We start from the raw sequence: 20,439 nt of genomic DNA, 5'->3' as shown, positions 1-20,439 counted from the left end.
ACTTTCTTTAAAATAAAGGCTAATGTTGCAGTCTCCTTTTTCTCTCTGGTACACCTGGCCTTGGCATGCTACCCTTTTACACTGTAGGAAGTTTGCTGCAAAAAAGACACATACTGGCATAACTACCATAATTCTTTGCATAAAGGAGCACTGCAACTAAATTATTGAGCATCCCTATCATTAGTTCATTTACTTCAAGCTCTTTAGGACTGTATAAAATGTTTCCTAGAAAAAGGAGTCCTAAATACTGCAACCACAATGGGAGCTTGTTTTTAATTTTATTTGTACATTTCTTAAGTTTCTCACCAACTCTATTCCACATTCAGGTCAAGAAACAGAATTTGCTATATTCATGTTAATTCTTTATTTTACCTTCTCTAACACAACCCAAACAAGATCATAAAAACAGTCCAACCGTTTTCTGAACTTTCCGTTTTAAATAGGAAGCTGCATTGTTTGCCTGGCAGGAGCTTGTGCATTTTTATGAAGTGGCAAGAAAATCAAGTACAGTGGAACCTCGGGTCACGACAGTAATTCGTTCCATACCTTTGGTCGTAACCCGGTTTAGTCATGATCCAAAGTAATTTCCCCCATAGGATTGTATGTAAATACAATTAATATGTTCCAGACCGTACGAACTATATGTAAATATATTTTTTTAAAGATTTTTAAGCACAAAAATAGTTAATTATACCATAGAATGCACAGCGTAATAGTAAACTAAACGTGAAAATCTTGAACAGAGAAAAGTAACATTGCAAGAATTCACACTATAGCCTTACGAACCGCTCACTGTAAACATTTAATAAATAACCAAGAAAAGTAACATTACAACAATGCACGCTACACACTGATCGCTGTAAACAGAAATGAAGTGGAGGTTAAAATCCAATAGAAAAAAGTCTTCATTAAATACGAGGTTAGAACAATGCTTGAATCAATCTCTTTAAAAACAAGCCCGGTGCATTCTTTAACTGCCTTCTCTGCCTTACGCATCCAGCCCCCTCTCTCGCTTTCTCTTTCTCATTCGCGCTCTCTTTCTCGCTCTCACTTTCTCTCTCTCTCTTGCTCGATGCACAGGGAGAGACCAAACATGTGCAGAAATCATCGGCGCATACGAACTGGAAGGGAAACTGGCTTGTTCGTCACCCGAGTGTGTGGTCGTGAACAGATGCAAAAGTTTGCCGAACTTTTTGGTTGTAACCCGATTTGTACATGATCCGAAACGTTCGTGACCCAAGGTTCCACTGTACTTGAAGAAAACCCATTCATACTCAGCAGTAATTTCAGAAAAAAACTCTCTAAGATGTATTTTTGCCAAAATATGTACTTGTTTAAATCTGCATTTATCCAAAGATTTATGTAACTATCAGTAAACAACCATACCTTGCTTGGTTCATCAGAATCTAAATCTTTTTTCTTTCCTCAGCATGCACATCGCACCCCTGTCCCTCCTTGATTTTCCTTATTTTGCTGCACTTTTCAGAAAACATAACTGATAGTATTTTTATGTTTTAAACACCAAAGACCCCTATTACAATCTCAAGTGGAGCCATTGTATGTTAATATCCAGGCGTGAAAATATATATAATGGCACTATTGTACAGTGCACAAGGCATCTTTTCCTTCCAGCATCTCTACTGTTTTTGTTATGGGTTAGATTGAATTGAACAACCTAAACTGCAGAAAGAGTTTGTACATCTTCTTTGGTCCAGTAGTGATGTTACTTCCATTTTACACAACAATTTTTGCACTAAAATCAGTTCAATCATCACCTTGGCTTTTTTGCAGGTATTTTAATGTCACATGTTCCATGTGAAAAGCAAACTGTATATAAAACAAGAATAGGTCCGGTTCCTGACATTAGTGGAAAAGCAGTATATTGTTGTCACTGGCGTCTTGCTAATTTGTTTTAGCATTTAGAAGTACAGTAATCCCTCCTCGATCGCGGGGGTTGCGTTCCAGAACCCCCCGTGAGAGATGAAAATCCATGAAGTAAAAACCATATGTTTGCATGGTTATTTTTATATATTTTAAGCCCTTATAAACTCTCCCACACTGTTAACATTATTAGAGCCCTCTAGACATGAAATAACACCCTTTAGTCAAAAGTTTAAACTGTGCTCCATGACAAGACAGAGATGACATTTCTTTCTCACAATTAAAAGAATGCAAACATATCTTCCTCTTCAAAGAATGCGCGTCAGGAGCAGAGAATGAGAGAGAGAGAGCGCGCGACAGAAAAGCAAAAAATCAATACATGCTTTTGGGCTTTTAAGTATGCCGAAGCACCGCGATACAGTGGCATTTTTTAGAGGAGCATCCGTATCTTCTAAGCAAACAGCCTCTGTGCAAATAGCCTCTCTGCTCACACCCCCTCCGTCAGGCGCAGAGAATGTCAGAGTGGGTGAGAGAGAGAGAAAAGCAAACAATCAAGCACCACGCGGGAAGCATATCTTATATCATTGAGGAGATTTAGTTAATATGTTTTACATGCTCTGATTGGGTAGCTTCTAAGTCATCCGCCAATAGCATCCCTTGTATGAAATCAACTGGGCACACAAACTGAGGAAGCATGTACCATAAATTAAAAGAGCCGTTGTCCGCAGAAATCCACAAACCAGCGAAAAATCCGTGATAAATATTTAGATATGCTTACATAAAAATCTGCGATAGAGTGAAGCCGCGAAAGTCGAAGCGCAGTATAGCGAGAGATTACTGTACCTCTTTAATAATAATGCATTTAATTTATATAGAGCCTTTCCTATGCTCAAAGCACTTAACAGAAATTTAGAAAGAACCACAGAGCGTATACAACACTGTATACAAATAATATCGGCATAAAATAATAAAGAAAGATAAATACAAGATAATGCAAGTGCAAGGGTTATCGCAAATTTCAACGGAAAGTGTCTTTAGTTTGTATTGTTTATTGGATTTGTCTATGATTTCCCATTAAAAGCTGGTTGGCTATCTCACAATAAACAATTGTTACTAAAGCAAGCATAGAGCTCTTTGTTCTTTTCAGATCATTATCTTTCTTAGGAGGAGTGGCAGAAAAAAAGTGTTTTGCTTAATGTCTGATTATAAAGACTACTTTAACTCTTTCAGGGTGGATGTTGACTTTTGTCAAAAATCAGGAGTAGAGGACGGTAATCGTCTGTAAACTATGACAAAACCCGCCCTTAAGTTTTAGTTCGACTCTCTCTGCTTTAAGGAAATTTACGTAGCTTTGTTGATTTGACCTCGATTCACTGCGCGTGAATGAGTAGTAAAGAGTAAACAGCTTCAAAATTGGCATCGACATCTGGCGAGACTAAAGCAAATTTGCAAAAGTAAAATACTCCATGGATGTTTTACGTATTATCTCTGAATCGGACTCTTGAGTTTGATGCAAGTGATCTAGAGATGGATATCGAAAACCATGTGAGGTACAGGCAGCCTGTCGGTCCCCAGTTGATCGTGGTGCTGAACACATTTGTGTCGCTGATACACCTACAGCTGCATTTGCCTAGGAAGACCACAACTTATGATGACGAGGTACAAACCATATTGCGTTACACTATGACTGCCACCGTCACCCACCTGCTGTGCGAAGACAGAGAGGTAGCCAGCCTGCCATGCATTCCTGCTGACCATCGAGCCACCCCTGTGCAGCCACTGCTGCCAGAGATGCCTAACAGGCCTCAACAGAAGCCACAGCATGTAGCAACAGACGTTTTATGTTGATTTTATGTGTGAAACCAGTTTATTGTGTGGAAAAAAAATCAGCCCTCAAAGAGTTAATTCATGTCAGTCAGTTACTTATACAAGTAATCATGCTTAAAGTTCTACAGGAGTAGACATAATTGCCAATGATTCTTGGCTATTTTCCATTTTATTCTATACACATTTAGAATCCTAAAAGATATGCCAACCAATAAAACAATATGCATGCAGAAAGGTACAAGGAAAGTACACAACTAAACTAGTATGGCATTTTGGACAAACACGTTTTTTCAGAAGCTGGCATCTTTAACTAGTCAGATTTTTAAGAGTAAGTGATAATACATTTTTCATATCAGGTGCCTTTTTTGCAAAATGTGTGTAGCATGCTGTCATCAAACTGAGATGATTTTTGTATAGTTTTGAGGGTTCTTTTCATGTCACCTGGCTTGCTTTGCATTTTCCAAGTCAGTGGAGGCAGCGGTGAGCATAATTAAATAAAATAAGAGCTAGTTCTCATTTCCAGTTTAGCTTGGAATAGTCATCTTCTTCTTAGAGAATTAATTTCTAACTAACTGCATCAAGACTGCTGCTACATGACTATTTTTAAGATGATAATATTCTGATTAGTATAGTCACTTTTAAAACCAAGCGAGTTTCTTCATTTATCACATCCGTGTTATGATTACTTCTATGTTTGCCTGTTCCATTTGTTCATATATTTTGACCGATGTAGTACTCATCTTTAAGATTTAAGTTTTAGAAAATGAAAGTATGTGCATTATTGCTCACATTGCTTTCGTTTTTTTTCCTTTGGATATCTTCGTCATTTGCAGTACACAACTGTATGCTACACAAATAAGTATTCTATACTAATTTAAATATTCTGATTCAGTTTTTACCTTTAAAACTACACTGATAAAATGTGTAATGCAACTGTCATGAACTCTTGGATCACTAAGCACAGTGTTAATTAAAACAATTACTTGTTACTGTGATGACTTGGCATAGATCTAGAGCTACCTTGTCACTTTTACTTAAATTGATTGTATAAAGTATGTATGCGGAAAAGAAAGTGTCAGGGTGGGTATGTGCAGTGCTACAGTAACTGGGTATATTTGTCACTTTTTTGTCTGTCTTACTGTCCGTCTATGTTTTGTCTGTGTGTATGTATGCGTGTGCTGGGCTACATTTCCATCTGTCTACAGCGGTGCAAGAGGAGCGGCAGCGTAACAAGGATAAAGATGGTGAAGTCGAATCAACAAGTGGAGTCAATGAAGAAATGCCAGTTGAAAAGATCCTGGATGCAGAAATGGCTGTGGAACAGAAGACTGAGCTGCATGTGGACGGCTCTGCCGGCACGGGCAACTCGGTTAGTAAAACTGTGTTTAATAATATAAGTTTATATGTTTGATCTGCAAATTTTAATTTTTTGTACAGTGGGGTTTTTTTTTCCCTTTCCTCTCCTTTTGTCTTTCTCCTATCTATTTCCTTATGTTGCCTAATTCAGTTTAGGATCACATGTAGCCAGACTCTTTCCAGGCAGCATTTACTGAAATGTACAAAGTAACCATCGACTGGGAATCTCCTCTTGCCATAATCCATATATTTGCCATTCACATATATATTCTTGTCATGAAATATCCTTTAAACCAAAACATATAACTAACTGTTCTGAAATATTTATTATGCCTTATTTATAGCAGTCATTTTATTTGCTTTAAAATGGAACTTTGTGTAGTCATCTGAAACAGCCCACTTAAAATATGTAATATATTTAGAATCAATTTTCTTTATATCTGTGAGCTTTGTTTAATGTTAAAAATACTAATACTATTACATATACTACTAGCAGAATACCCACGCTTCGCAGCAGAGAAGTAGTGTGTTAAAGAAGTTATGAAAAAGAAAAGGAAAAATTTGAAAAATAATGTAACATGATTGTTAATGTAATTGTTTTGTCATTGATATGAGTGAGTATCTACAAGGTGGGCAATTTATATGGATACACCTTAATAAAATGGGAATGGTTGGTGATATTAACTTCCTGTTTGTGGCACATTAGTATATGTGAGGGGGAAAACTTTTCAAGATGGGTGGTGACCATGGTGGCCATTTTGAAGTCGGCCATTTTGGATCCAACTTTTGTTTTTTCAATAGGAAGGGGGTCATGTGACACATCAAACTTATTGGGAATTTCACAAGAAAAAAAATGGTGTACTTGGTTTTAACATAACTTTATTCTTTCATGAGTTATTTACAAGTTTCTCTTTGTTTACAGCCATTGACATGTCGCAGAGGTTAACACGTGAGGAGCAGATAGAAATTGTGTTGATGTCTGGTGAACGCAGTAACCGGGTCATTGCAGCAGATTTCAATGCAAGACACCCTACGAGACCACCCATCTCCCATGCTACAGTTAGCAAACTGCTTGCTAAGTTTCGTGAAACTGGTTCAGTGTTGGATTTGCCAAAATGTGGATGCATGAAAACTGTCACTAATGAAGAAACATCAGTGGCTGTCCTAGCTTCATTCAGCAAGAGCCCACAGCGTAGCACTCGCCGCATGTCACTGGAGAGTGGCATTAGTCAACATCTCTTCGGCGGATATTAGCTACTCACAAATGGCACCCTTACAAACTCCAGCTACTGCAGCATCTCAACGAGGATGACCCAGATCAGCGCACTGAATTTGCAGAATGGGCAAAACAAAAATTGGAACAGGACCCTCAGTTTACGCAGAAGATTTTGTTCAGTGATGAGGCAAACTTTTATGTGAATGGTGAAGTTAACAAACAAAACCACCGCTATTGGTCTGACACTAACCCACATTGGATAGATCCCTCCAAGACTGTTGGAACAAAAAATTGATGGTATGGTGTGGTATATGGGGTACAAAGATAGTGGGGCCATTCTTCATCAATGGAAACCTCAAGGCCACTGGATATTAAATTGCTACATGATGATGTGTTTCCCTCTTTATGCACTGAAGCTGGCACGCTCCCTGAGTTTTTCCAGCAAGATGGTGCACCACCACATTATGGGTGTCAGGTCCGAGCATTCCTAGATGAACAGTTTCCTGGAAAGTGGATTGGTCGTGGGCCAGTTGAATGGCCCCCAAGGTCTCCCGATCTGACCCCCTTAGACTTTTATCTTTGGGGTCATCTGAAGGCAATTGTCTATGCTGTGAAGATACAAGATGTGCAGCACCTGAAACTACGGATACTGGAAGCCTGTGCTAGCATTTCTCCCGCGTGTTGCTATCATTGTGTGAAGAGTGGGAGAAGAGGGTTGCATTGACAATCCAACACAATGGGCAGCACATTGAACACATTTTATAAGTGGTCAGAAACTTGTAAATAACTCATGAAAGAATAAAGTTACGTTAAAACCAAGCACACCATTGTTTTTCTTGTGAAATTCAATAAGTTTGATGTGTCACATGACCCTCTTCCTATTGAAAAAACAAAAGTTGGATCCAAAATGGCCGACTTCCAAATGGCCACCATGGTCACCACCCATCTTGAAAAGTTTTCTTCCTCACATATACTAATGTGCCACAAACAGGAAGTTAATATCACCAACCATTCCCATTTTATTAAGGTGTATCTATATAAATGGCCCACCCTGTATATATATATATATATATATATATATATATATATATATATATATATATATATATATATATATATATATATATATATATATATATATATATATATATATATATATCTCAAAATACCAAGGCTCGAGTGGAGAAGTAGTGTGTTAAAGAAGCAATGAAAAGAAAAGGAAACATTTTGAAAATAACGTAACATGATTGTCAATGTAATTGTGTTGAAATTGTCATGAGCGTTGCTGGCATATATATATATATATATATATATATATATATATATATATATATATATATATATATATATATATAATACACACACACACATATATATACATATACAAATCTACATATATATATTAAGAGTGGGACTCGATTAAAAAAATTAATCTAATTAATTAGAGGCTGTTTAATAATTAATTTTGATTAATCGTATGTAATCACACATGAAAATTTGCCCCAAATCGCAGTTTTTTTTTTTTTTAATTTAAAAGGGTTTTAGTGGGCTTACAGAATCAAATAATAGACATGGACATGAATATTGTAAACTCAAGCTCTTTTAATTTCTGAAAAAAAAATGCTTTTAAACTGCATTTCAATTCAAAACAGAAACAAAAATATCATCCCTGGCTAAAATTGGGCAGACTTAAAAATAAAGTGGTATTTTAAGTACTTTAAGTACATTTTCAGAATGGTATTGTCTTTAAATAATAATAACCAAAATTTAAACATAAAGTGCAGGTTTTCTTCTTAAAAAAATAAGTCAAACATAAAAGGTAATTTGACCAGCTTCATCTTTAAACTCTGAGTAACCTTAGCCAAAATTATTTCGTACATTAGGCTAAAACAGTGTGATCATTGAACATTTTGTAATTAGATGTAATTAGAATTACTAACGGTCACGGAAGTCCAATGATCCCCAGTAAGAGCCACAAAGTCTGCTTTCTGTAAAGCATCTAATTTTGCTTGCTTTTCAGTGTGCACAAAACCATGCTTTTATCAAGGCTTCCGCCGGGTAGTCTTTTGAAATGAAATTTTCCTCCGATCAGTCGTAGGAACGAGCTTTATTCCGAACATTTTTGAAGCTCTGATGTGTGCATCAATGTAATCAATGTACCAGGAAATCATGCATTGACAAAAGTTCCCCTTTGCTTGGAATTGAAAGTGTGATTAAATGCATTTTTTTTTAACGCGTTATGGAGTACATGCATCGAAGCTTCTCAGCAGTGCTTGTGCTAAGAAAAGGAAACATTTTAAAAATAATGTAACATGATTCTGCGGTAACCGCATATTTTTTCATACGTCTCAAACCAAGGGGATGCGAGGGTAAAATGAATCGGGAAGCACGCGTACATACATAGTGCATCCCCTCTCGGGAATTGAACATGGGATGTCGGCGCTAGAGGCGAAGCCTCTACAATTGCCACGGCGTGTGGCTTGTCTATTTGAGAGTATGTAGATCGGGTATATATATACCCGCTTCAGAGCGAGAAGTAGTGTGTTAAAGAAGTTATGAAAAGAAAAGGGAACATTTTAAAAATAACGTAACATGATTGTCAATATACAGTAATTGTTTTGTGAGTGTTATTGAGTGTTGCTGTCATCAAGGATTTGATTATCATTATTTCTTTCAGTCAGGTTCGTATTTGTAGGATGTGTTGTGTTCAAGTTACATTCCATGTTTGTCGATCGTTGTGAAGATAACAGGTTTCATTCATCGATTCGTTTCTTACTGCATCAATAAACAGCTCGTCTTCCTCTTTATCTGAGACGTAACACACTGCATGCACGGGTTTTTTTTACACTGTCTTCCTTTAGTGGGACATTGACTTTTTTCACCGTGTGCTTTATTTCCGCAGTAGGTGCACTTATGAATGTGCTTGTATGTATCAGACACCTCATATTTTTTTGCTGCCTTCTCAATTGTGTAATTCAGTTTTTGTTCAGCACTCTTTGGAACTGTTGCTTTTTGTCTGCGCACTGCGTCAGTTCACGTGAGCCGCTAGGTGTCCATACATCGAAGTTTCCCAGCTGTGCAGGTGCCATCTCGTGCGATGTCCACGGCTGTATTTAATGTTAGCTAAGACCCGGCACTTAAAACTTTCTCTTGCAGTTTCGTTGAGTTTGTGCCAAACACCACCCTGACCATCTCATCTTCCTCTGCATAAGCACAGTCCTTCACCCATGAATATTTAGCGGCAGTGTCTGTATTGGATTGCCGCTGACGGACGGCCTTATATGGGCAGGCAATAAATTACAAACGCCAGCGGCAGCCTGTCTATGAACTTAATTTAAACTTGAGGTTTACACCGTGCTTTGTTTACAAAGTAGCAGCACTCCAGAATATGGTTGCATATGTCACTCGCTCACTTCTTATTGTTTCGCTGCCTTCTCAATTATATAATGCATGTTTTCTTCAGCGCCTTTTGGAGCTCTTCCTGGTTTTCTACGTACTGTGTTGACAGTCAGTTCACTTGATTACGTGGGAGGCGTGATGATGTCACACGAAACTCCGCCCCCCACGGCTTTCAAGCTCAACTCCATTACAGTAAATGGAGAAAAATAGCTTCCAGTTATGACCATTACGCATAGAATTTCAAAATGAAACCTGCCCAACTTTTGTAAGGAAGCTGTAAGGAATGAGCCTGCCAAATTTCAGCCTTCTACCTGCACGGGAACTTGGAGAATTAGTGATGAGTCAGTGAGTCAGTCAGTGAGGGCTTTGCCTTTTATTAGTATAGATTATATTAAGAGTGAACTGTGCAGCTATATGAGACTGTGCACTGTTACAATTACACAGCAGTTTAAATAGCGATTTTATGCTTTGTCTGCTTATAAAAAAGTGACATTGCAGTGAAAGTCAAGAAATAAAGTAATTTGTATTGTAAATTGTAATAAAAGTAAATTGAGATGTGAGTAATAGGTTGTATTTATAGAATGTTTTTTTGAGTCTATGGATCGCACAATACCAAACTTTGTATTGAAGGAAAAAAAACTTTGCTCTGTGATCTTTTATACTATTGGTTGATTTGTTCTTACATTAAGTTTAATCGCTTTATTAATTGTTAAATCTGTGACTGTAAATCTATTAGTTGTTAATTCTTTTTACTTGTGCCATTCAGCTTTTGTTACCTGTACTACTATACTTACTGAACAAACAAGCCCTAGCCTAATGTTACTCAATTATGTTTTCCTGTTTTGTAAGTCACTTTGGATAAAAGCATCTGCCAAACAAATAAATGTAGGCCTAAATGTATTGGATACCAATACTATTGAAATTGCATGAAACTCAATACATATTCAGTGCCATGGCAAAAACAAAAATCCCATTCAACAGCTTTTTAATAAAGTACCTCTATTGTTCAGGTGTGCCTTTTTCTGTAATAGAATACAAAAATATCTAAATATTAATAGTAGCAGCACCTTTAAAATAGTGGTATATCCATCAAGTGGTTGCCACAAGTATCATATGTGTAATCTACAACTAGCATTCATAACTGTCAAAATACAATGTCGGGTTAAATTCTAATGTGTGATAGACATGGAAATTCATCCATTATAACATCAAATGGGTGAGGGTTTTATAATCTTGGCAGATCATTTCATCATTAGGTTTATAAAGGGTAATATTGTCATGGAGTACCTGATTTATCTTAAGCATGTGTACCTGTCAAATTTATTACGTGACATTTTCTCCCCAGTACTAAAAGTAAACATTCAAACTTAATTTTATCCATACTGTTGAATTAGTGAATTCCAAGATAATTTAGGGTATTTTAATTTAAACAAATGTTTTAAAGGTGTTTTTGTGATAATGCATTTTTAAAATCTGGTTTATCAGAGAATCCCTCTATTTGGTCTGTCACGTTTGCTATTGTAAGATTAATATTATGTCATATGTTGCATCTGTCCTTGTCCCTCTATTCATCCTTCCAAATTTTCATTGTCAAATCAGACCTGCTAGTTTTACATTAAATCATTTTTTCAGAGCTCCTTTTAAACATCCTTTGTTGTGCTAATTTCAAAGTATCTTGTATGAATAATGAGACTTTGTTATTGCTTAGTTTGTGCACTACTTCTGAATTAGAATATTAACTGAACTTGCAGTGTATCTGGTAGACCGTATTGCATTTGCCATCGAACCTTTCAAATATATGGCATATGTGCGTACATTGTCCTATTTTAGGAATTACACTAATAAACATGTGGCTTTAAAAAGCAAACACCACAAATTTAGTGATTGCATATTTGTATTTAGCAATACAGCATGCCATTTTGCCCATTCTGCTAACTGTCAGGATTGAGCAGTGCTTTTTGGTTTCAAGCACTAAATACATTTTATACTGGTATTCAGAAATAAGTTCATTTCATCAGCAGAGTAGAGATGGCAAATATCCACTTTGCCTAAAACTTGCCTCAATTTTAAAACTCCTTCCTACAACAGTTGGTAGCACTGCCAGGGAGCGCAGTCCTGTATGCATAATTATGCGTGTATGCAAGATATTTTCTGTGACCCTGAACTAGAAAACCAGTTAGAAAATGAATGGATGCTTAAATGGACATCTGTAAATGTGCTTGAATGAATGTGAAGCCTCCATTACTTCTTAGAGACTGGCCTCAGTATTAAAAAGTGATTCATCTCGTCATCATTTTGTCCCCTCTTACACTTTGTTAGGCTAGAAGTTTTTAAAAATTACAACTCACACCCGATCATTTACTTCATTGCATTCTCAAACTCTTAATGAATGCAATTTTCACCATCTTGCACTGAAATGTTCCTGCATTGAACACTTGGACTTTTTAGACGTGACTTCTGCTGTATTTCTTTTTTTTGTGTTAATATGGTGCTGCTTCAACACCACTGTGACCCTTTTTCATGTGAATGTTTAGGCAAGTTATTCCCACATATTATTGTGCCTACTGAAGCATTTGTGTACTTTACGTCATGCATGAATGAAAATACTGTGGAGGGAATAAATTCAGAAAGTTCTAAGAACCAAACTTTGCAGTGCGGCAAGCACTACACTGAATGCACATGAATGAAATAATGTATAGGCATACCTAGCTGTAGCCTCCTGTCTACCCGAGGGATAACAGATTTGTTTCATGATGCAAAGAAAAAGAAGAAACAGCTTCCTATATATAACAATGTTTATAGCTAAAGCATCTGCAATTGTAAAGCCTCTACAGTGGAAGATCATCAGCCCTCAAATTCCACAGACCCTGGTATTAGTACTATTGTGTCTTTCACGGTCTGGACCTGTGAGGGATACACTCATCAGGTGGCTGCAGATTGCCTGAGGGGGCAGGAATACCTGAAGAAGCAGCTCCATCAGCAGCAAAGTAAGGGGACCACTTAGGTCGCAGGGTAGCAGTGTGGCATGAGGTGTGCCTCTGATCCGCGCAGTAAGGTCGAGCTGTATTTTATGCATGAGATTACAAAGGGACAATGCAGTGCTGCTAAAGACCTGAGCAGCATGGCAGGAACACCACTGCAGAAGCCAAAAGTTCCTTTTGAAGACTGTTTAACAGCAATCCTCGTAAAAAGCAGTGGCAGCTGGGGGTCTTTCAAACGGGGGAAGCACATTTTAGGCCTACATCATGAAATTAGTCAATTTATTGCATTATGCTATTTATATGTAAATTCTACCCTCCTTTATTTTTGTAGTAAATGGTCTGTGACCCTGTCATACCAACTGGGATTTTTTTTCATAGATTTTACCAGTTTCCTTTCAATGGCCAGCAGAAGTTTGCTTAAGTGGTTTTCACCATGCAGCTGTATGACTTGACTCATTTTAAGCATTAGAAGCTCCTCTCTACACCTGCTGATTTAGCTCCAATTGTTGCTACTAAAGACAGTCACATGTATAACTGGAGGCATTGCACTATCCAACTCCATGTCTTTTAAAAAAAAAAAAAACACCAAGAAATCATACAGCTTATGCTAGCTAGGGAGACCTAGTTTGAAATGAAAAAAAAACTTAATGAAACAAGGAGCAAACTCATGAACACTATTTGTATTTTTATTTACAGTATGATATGTACAAGTGAAAGAGTGGGCTATTTCACTAGCAAATAACAAGACTACAAGCAGCAGCTTTGCTTACCAAAAATCCCCATGGGACTAAGCTTGAAATGTTACAATGCCAAAATGCCGTCAATCATCATGAAGCAGGCCCTGTGTCTTGCCAGTCCACTGCCCCAATTATTCCCAGAGGTGCTGAGCTTCCCTGGAAATGTTTTGTGGCATTTGTCCAATAAATGTCTAGCTTTGGTGCACTGAAAACAAGCATTTTCTGATGTGCCATTGAAGTCCGGTGAAGCTTCACTTCAATGGGGTTTAATGGATCATACTGCCACAGGAAAAAAAATCACGTTAGACGATCTGCAAGAAATTATTGCCTATTCTGAATGAACCAGCCTTGGAATTGAACATTTTCTAGCACACTCCTTGTAATAGCAATATAAACACAACAAGTATGCATTTTGTCTGATTTTTTTCATGACACTCTAGGAGAGGTGGAGCTTCCTTTGTAGTTTTAGAGCAGTTGCTTCTGTTAAAAAGAAGAGTTCCATTTCTCTCACATTCCCCCAATTCATTACAGGATTATTGAGCTACCTCCAAATTGTCAACATATGCAGTATAGTGTTAACACAGTTTTTGTCTGTATGAAAGAGAATGCATTTTCTTTTATTTATAATTTTATTTTCTAGATGTACTTGTATTTTACATGAAATACACAGAACAAAACAGAATATGTAAGTGCTGAAAGAAAGAAAATGTTTCATTGCTGCTAACTTATAGTTAGGCATACCCATGGTTGTGTCTCTACTGAACATGTACAGACATTTTTCCAGTCATTATTCCCTAAGCAATACAGTACCGTATAACAACTATTTACATAGCTTTCACATTGCATTAGGTATTATAAGTAATCTAGAGATGATTTAAAGTATATTGGAAGATGTGAGTAAGTTATATACAAATAAAACACCATTTCATTTTATATATGGGACTTGAGCATTTATAACTGTTGGTATCCGTGGTTGGAGGGGATTGGTCCTGGAACCAAAACCCCACAGATATGGGGGCTTGTCTGTACTCTTACTCCCAGAGGCTTCTGAGCTTTGGTATGGATTTGGCACTGAAGTATTGTTGTGACATCCGTATTTGAGACTATAAGTTTAATTTAATGTTTATTTAATAAATAAAGATGAAACAGATAATAACTCATGAAAGTATTTGTTAAAACAAAAATACTTGATAAGATACATTTTTAAATTGATTTCTTTTAGCACAAAAATTTTCATCGTTGATGTCCTCCATGAAATACATTTGGTCTACCACTCTGATAGTTGTGGGTTTTTTTGTTTTTTTTTGCAAAGAACTATATTTTGTTGACCATACGGTTAGCATTGCAGTTTATATCCAGTAAGTATTTTTTTTAATGTTTCTTCTAGCCAAATGATCCTGTTACAAATATCTGTCAGGCTGCAGATAAGCAGCTTTTTACGTTGGTTGAGTGGGCCAAAAGGATTCCACATTTTTCTGAACTGCCATTAGATGACCAGGTTATACTACTTAGGGCAGGTATGTATGTTTTCTTTGACATTATTAAAGTGAATGTGAACATTAGTTGACTACAAGGTATTGTCTCACATGCCTGTTTCTTGAATTAATGTGAATTTCTTAAATTCTGTTTCCAATTTTTAGGATGGAATGAGCTGCTAATTGCCTCCTTTTCCCATCGCTCCATTTCAGTGAAAGATGGTATCCTGCTGGCAACAGGGCTACACGTGCATAGAAATAGTGCACACAGTGCAGGAGTGGGAGCAATATTTGATAGGTATCTCTGTCTGCATCCTTTCGCATTATATAGCTTAATACAATTTTTTTGATTTCCTGTTAAATAAAATAGTGGGTTAAGTTATAGACTGGCCCTGATCATAAGGCCTTCACTTTATTATAGGAATGAGTAGTTTTATTTTGGTTTTTTTTCTTTTCTGCCAGAGTGTTGACAGAGTTGGTTTCAAAGATGAGAGACATGCAAATGGATAAGACAGAGCTTGGCTGTCTTCGGGCAATTATTCTTTTCAACCCAGGTAGGGCATTAACCATTATCCCTTGACTTCACTGAACCTTATTTAGCAATAGATGTTAATGGGACTATCTCTATTGTGTTCAGTTTTCCATAGGAAGACAGGGCATTCTGATGCTGGTCATTTACATCCGACTGAAAAAGATTTTACATTAGCTTTATACATACTGGCAGTGTCAAGTTAGTGTACTTTATGCCTTTCTATATTTAAATAATTTACTTCTCCAAGGAGACCTATATTAAATACTATGTGGCCCAGTCCACAATAAATGTTGAACTATTGGTCTAGCATTTCCCAGTCTAAGCACAGAAGCAATCTGCTAGCTTCTCATCTGCAAAATTCAAGTATTCACAACAGAGATCCATGGCACCCCACAGTAAAGATTTTTCAGTGTAATTTTTATTGAATGAAATTTTCTTTTGCAATTAATGATAATTAGACATCCTATTGTAATTGTTTTGAACTCTGATGTAGAGTTTAGTTTGCTTTTTGTTTCTTGTAGCAATCTGGATTTTTTTTTTTTTGGGAGATCAATTTGCATGTTGTCAAGCTTGGCACACTCTCTCTGCAGTGCTTTCTTTCCCCGGATTATTCAGATTTTACACCATTGATCAATTAAATATTCTTAACGATTTGTTTGGAGTTTTTATTGAATTTTAGTAAAACTGTTTGTTTTTACCTGGAAGCAAGGTACCTTTATAATAGTTAATGCCAAATAGACAGAAGATAGAAGTTCACATATATTTTATGTACTGATATTGTTTCTTTTTTAATTATGTGTTTAAGTGGTAGGGTCAGTTTCTGTGTTGTCTCAGTTATGCAGCATTTGGTATAGGATTCTCTGCAGCAATGGTAATGTTTGCATTGCAATGAAAATTAAATACATATTTGCAGTGAATTGGAATGAGAAGTGCATTGTGATTTATTACTGTGAAAATTAAAAAATGTATTCCAATAGATGGCACACGGCAATTGTTAACACAGAATACACCCAATAGAGTGAAACTGCACACAGATAGAAATCGGCTTGTATATGTGGTTATTGTGTAATGTAGAAAAGGGTTTCACAATACTAAGAAAGTGACAATCCAGCTTCAGTGACCAACTTCAGTTTCTAGTCTTGTAACTGTCTTTCTGTAGTATTCACATTCTTTCTTTGTCTGCATAAGTTTTCTTCACTTTACTTTTCTCCATTGTTTCAAAGGAGAGCCTGTTAGGTTGTGTGGTTACACTAAATTGTGTGTGTCTTGAAATGGACCGGTGTCATGTTTGTGATTTTTTTTTTTTTTTCTGCCTTTTGATCTTTATCTTCAAGCAAAATCCACATAATATCTTTAGAAGATAAATAGTAGGTTCCAAGGAACATAAAGATGTGGCAAGCAACAGAGGTTTTTATGGTCTATTAGGAATTGAAAGGAGAATGGTTGGAGTGTTTAGCGGAGTTGGTACATAAATAGCTGCTAACAACAAATAATTGCTACCTGATAACTCAAAAAAAGTCTTTTTTAATTTTTTTTTTTTTTTTCAACTGATTGACCTTTTTCTTCATTGTTAGGCGATCACAAAAGTGTTTTCTTTTATTGCGTCAAATTTCATACACTGTTGTGAGGGCTACTGTCTTTTGTTGCACCAAAATGTAAAAATTAAAAATGTTGAAAATATTGGTTGTTTGAGTTTGAGTTCTAAGCTTAATATACATCAGATTTCAGTTGCCCTAACCTACACTGGAATAAGTTAAAACATTATTACAATTTTGAATTTCTGAATTTTAATGAGCACCTTGTTTTATTCTCTACGCTGTAAACACTTCCTGAACATATACTGTATTGCCACACTCATGATACTTCTAAAGGAACTAACTACATACAGGTCATAATGTCACAGAAATCTCTGGATAACCTTAAAGCTTGTATTTAATGATTTTTCAGATGCAAAGGGCTTGTCAAACCCAGGAGAAGTGGAATTACTCAGGGAGAAGGTTTATGCATCTTTGGAAGCCTACTGCAAGCAGAGATATCCTGACCAACAGGGAAGGTAGGAATAAATCTGCTTTAGTTATGATATTTTTAATCCAGGTTGGCATTGTTATCAGTCATTGGAGAACAGTGATGAAAGTTGTGAATTCCATTTTATAAATGAATGTCTTCATTTGGGAAGTAACAGCAGTGACGAAAATTTGAAAGTCTACCTGTTCAGCCTTTTAGATTGTTAGTACTGTGTATTACTTTCAAAAGCATCGTTACATTTTTCTTTAATTATACTTTATTTTTGTAGCATCTGTATTATTGGCCAGTTACTTTCTTCTTCCATTTCTTTTAGTACCTCAGTTTAATTGGTTGCACTGTTATTTGTTAATACCTATTACAAATTCTCAACTACTGTTAAAATGTTGGTTTTTTATTATCCTTGAATCCATTCAAGAGTTTAAAAAATGCAAAACTCATGATGCATAGTTCAATTATTTTTCAAATAAACAGACAATAGGCAAAGTATTTAACATATACCAATGGTCAGACTGATTGAAACAGACTGTTCGGTATTATTGTTTCATGTGTCCAAGGAGTGGGTGTTTTATTGTCCTATTATAATGTACTGTATTGTGGTCTGTTATTGTTGTTCACCATTTTCACTAATAAATATTTGATAAGGGAAAAAAAAAATGCTAGTTAATATGGAAGCATATTCCTGAAGTGATAGTATGCTACATAGCCATCACTAATATGTGACAAACTACTATAAGTATGTGTAGATTAAAAAGAAAAACAACTACAGACACATGTGCACCTGCCTTAATTCTAACAATAAAATGTGGCTTGTGCTGCAAGCATCTTAAAAGCAAATGTACTACCTTTAAGGTGTAATTAGCATTATTTCGATTACAGGTATATTCCAGACAACATTTATTACTTGGAAAATATTGCCATTTATATTTGAGAAAACAAAATGGACATTGTATTTGTTATTAATAACAATCAGTTAAAGAAGGATGACACACTGGTTTATTTATTTACTTATTTTAAATTTTTTGTCATGCTTTTTTTCAGGTTTGCCAAACTTCTTCTTCGACTGCCAGCACTACGCTCCATTGGTTTAAAATGCTTGGAGCACTTGTTCTTCTTCAAACTAATTGGAGACACTCCCATTGACACCTTCCTCATGGAGATGCTGGAAGCCCCTCACCAGTTAACGTAGGAAAAAGCAAGCGTGAATTATGCAATTTCTAGCCACCATAAGGAGGAGTGAAGAATCATAATGTACTGTTTGGAATGGTTGTTTTTGGGGGTCACATTGCCATATTGGCGAGGGTTGGGTTCTTTAGTTGTGGAACAGATCTATGAATTTGACATCAAAATTGATCATCTGAAGGCCTTTTTTTACCCTTGGAAAACAAAATTCTTATATTCTTTTTTTAGCTGTTGCTCAGCTGTCCTTTTCCTTAAACCATTGTGCATGAAAAAAGAATTCAGTCGTGCATATAAAGGAACTGAAGATTTTATCTTGATGAATCCCAAACACCGCACCAATATTCCGATTAGGGTAAAAGAATTTTCATTGACAAAATGAGTGCAAACTCTGTGATTCATGCTGATACTACATCAGATTTCAATTAACAAAATAAATGTGTGTATGTATGTGTGCGTGTGTTTGTATATATCAATATATATATTATGTATACATATATATATATATATATATATTATGTATGTATGTGTGTATATGTGTATGTGTGTATGTATATATATATATATATATATATATATATATATATATATATATATATATATATATATATATATATATATATATATATATATATACACGCACACACACACACATTTTTAAAATATGTATGAGTGGGTTTGGAAGGATTGAGTGCTTTTTAACTTAAACTGGGCTGAAAATTGGGTCAGTGGTATATTTTTAAATCAGATAATTACAGGTGAAATCCAATTCAAACTCAAATGCTGGAGAAAATATTATGGTTTGAAACTCTTGGGCATTTTACCATGGCCAGGTTTCCGTGGGTAAAAGTTTGGAGAAGGACATTTTTAATGGCGCTTTTGCTTTTTTTTTTAAATACACCTTTTTTATTTTCTAATTTTTTTTGCAATACACAGTTGCATCCTTTTTGTTCCCTTTTCCATGTGTGTATGTCTGTACTCAACGTAGTAATCATTTAATTGCAGTTATTTATGCTTAACTGACTATGCTTACTTAAAAATGACGTTTGTCTGGTGGCAGTTAAACCGAGAGAGAGAGATTCGTCTGCTTTATTTGATGACTCTTTAAATGCAGTATCATTTTTCTTATTTAGTCTCTAAAGACTTTCATATTTAATGTTGCAGGTCTATTTTGTAACACATTCTTATTCCTTGGTGTTAGTTTTCCATAAAAATGGTGAAAATACATAAAGCATCCATAAGTGGGTACTTTTTAAATAAAAATAACTATTTTAATATTGTAATCAAATGCTAATTTCTATATTGGAAAGCTGCTGTTAGCACTGAACTCTGCGGTAATCAGCTGAAACGTAGAGAACCTGCAGTGTTTACCTCTTGCGTTTATTGTGCGCTGTTTTGTCTTGATATAGAGAAAAAAAAAAAATAAGCTGCGATAAATATGTTTGGGGGGAGGGTCTGAAACTATTAGTTTCAAAGAATGATAATGTTAAAATGACTTTAAAAACTTGATTTCAGCCAAGAAAACCCCCCCCTGCTGAGATTTCGCACTGTGTTGTTGACTTTGATTTGTTAGAGGCTAGCTGAAGTTTTATCTGGTGATGTTACGTGATAATATTTTCATGTCAATTTCTTTTTATGTACTGTGCTGTGCACAGAAGTGGTTCCTTTATTAAGAAATCATCTATGGCTCCTTTTTACATTATAATGGGACAAACTTAAAAGAATAAAGTGCATAGTCTTACTCCTTAGAAAAGCTAAAGAAGCTTAAACTGCACTCTGTGGAGTGGTCCTCAAAGGACATGAAATAGCCTTTCATTTTTCTCTCTGGTAACAC

The 20,439-nt window shown here is 35.9% G+C and overlaps 1 protein-coding gene across 10 annotated transcripts in view; it reads left to right on the top strand.

The window, feature by feature from the left end:
• rxrba (retinoid x receptor, beta a) overlaps positions 1–19,082 on the top strand; it is a 101,534-nt gene extending 82,452 nt beyond the window's left edge. For 7 of the 10 annotated variants that reach the window (XM_039768912.1, XM_039768910.1, XM_039768907.1 and 4 more), the window contains 6 exons: positions 4,914–5,077; positions 14,785–14,914; positions 15,038–15,170; positions 15,335–15,426; positions 17,352–17,457; positions 18,468–19,081. In XM_039768912.1, the coding sequence (XP_039624846.1) occupies positions 4,914–5,077; positions 14,785–14,914; positions 15,038–15,170; positions 15,335–15,426; positions 17,352–17,457; positions 18,468–18,615 (773 nt within the window). In that variant the 3' untranslated portion in view covers positions 18,616–19,081. Of the gene's footprint in view, positions 1–4,913; positions 5,078–14,784; positions 14,915–15,037; positions 15,171–15,334; positions 15,427–17,351; positions 17,458–18,467 lie in introns of all 10 variants that reach the window. The other 3 variants (XM_039768906.1, XM_039768905.1, XM_039768904.1) reach the window with 1 other exon arrangement.
• Positions 19,083–20,439: the final 1,357 nt, after the last annotated feature.

Source organism: Polypterus senegalus, chromosome 11 (genome assembly GCF_016835505.1).
Source record: "Polypterus senegalus isolate Bchr_013 chromosome 11, ASM1683550v1, whole genome shotgun sequence".
Lineage (NCBI taxonomy): Eukaryota > Metazoa > Chordata > Cladistia > Polypteriformes > Polypteridae > Polypterus > Polypterus senegalus.
This window is presented reverse-complemented; position numbering and strand designations above follow the sequence as displayed.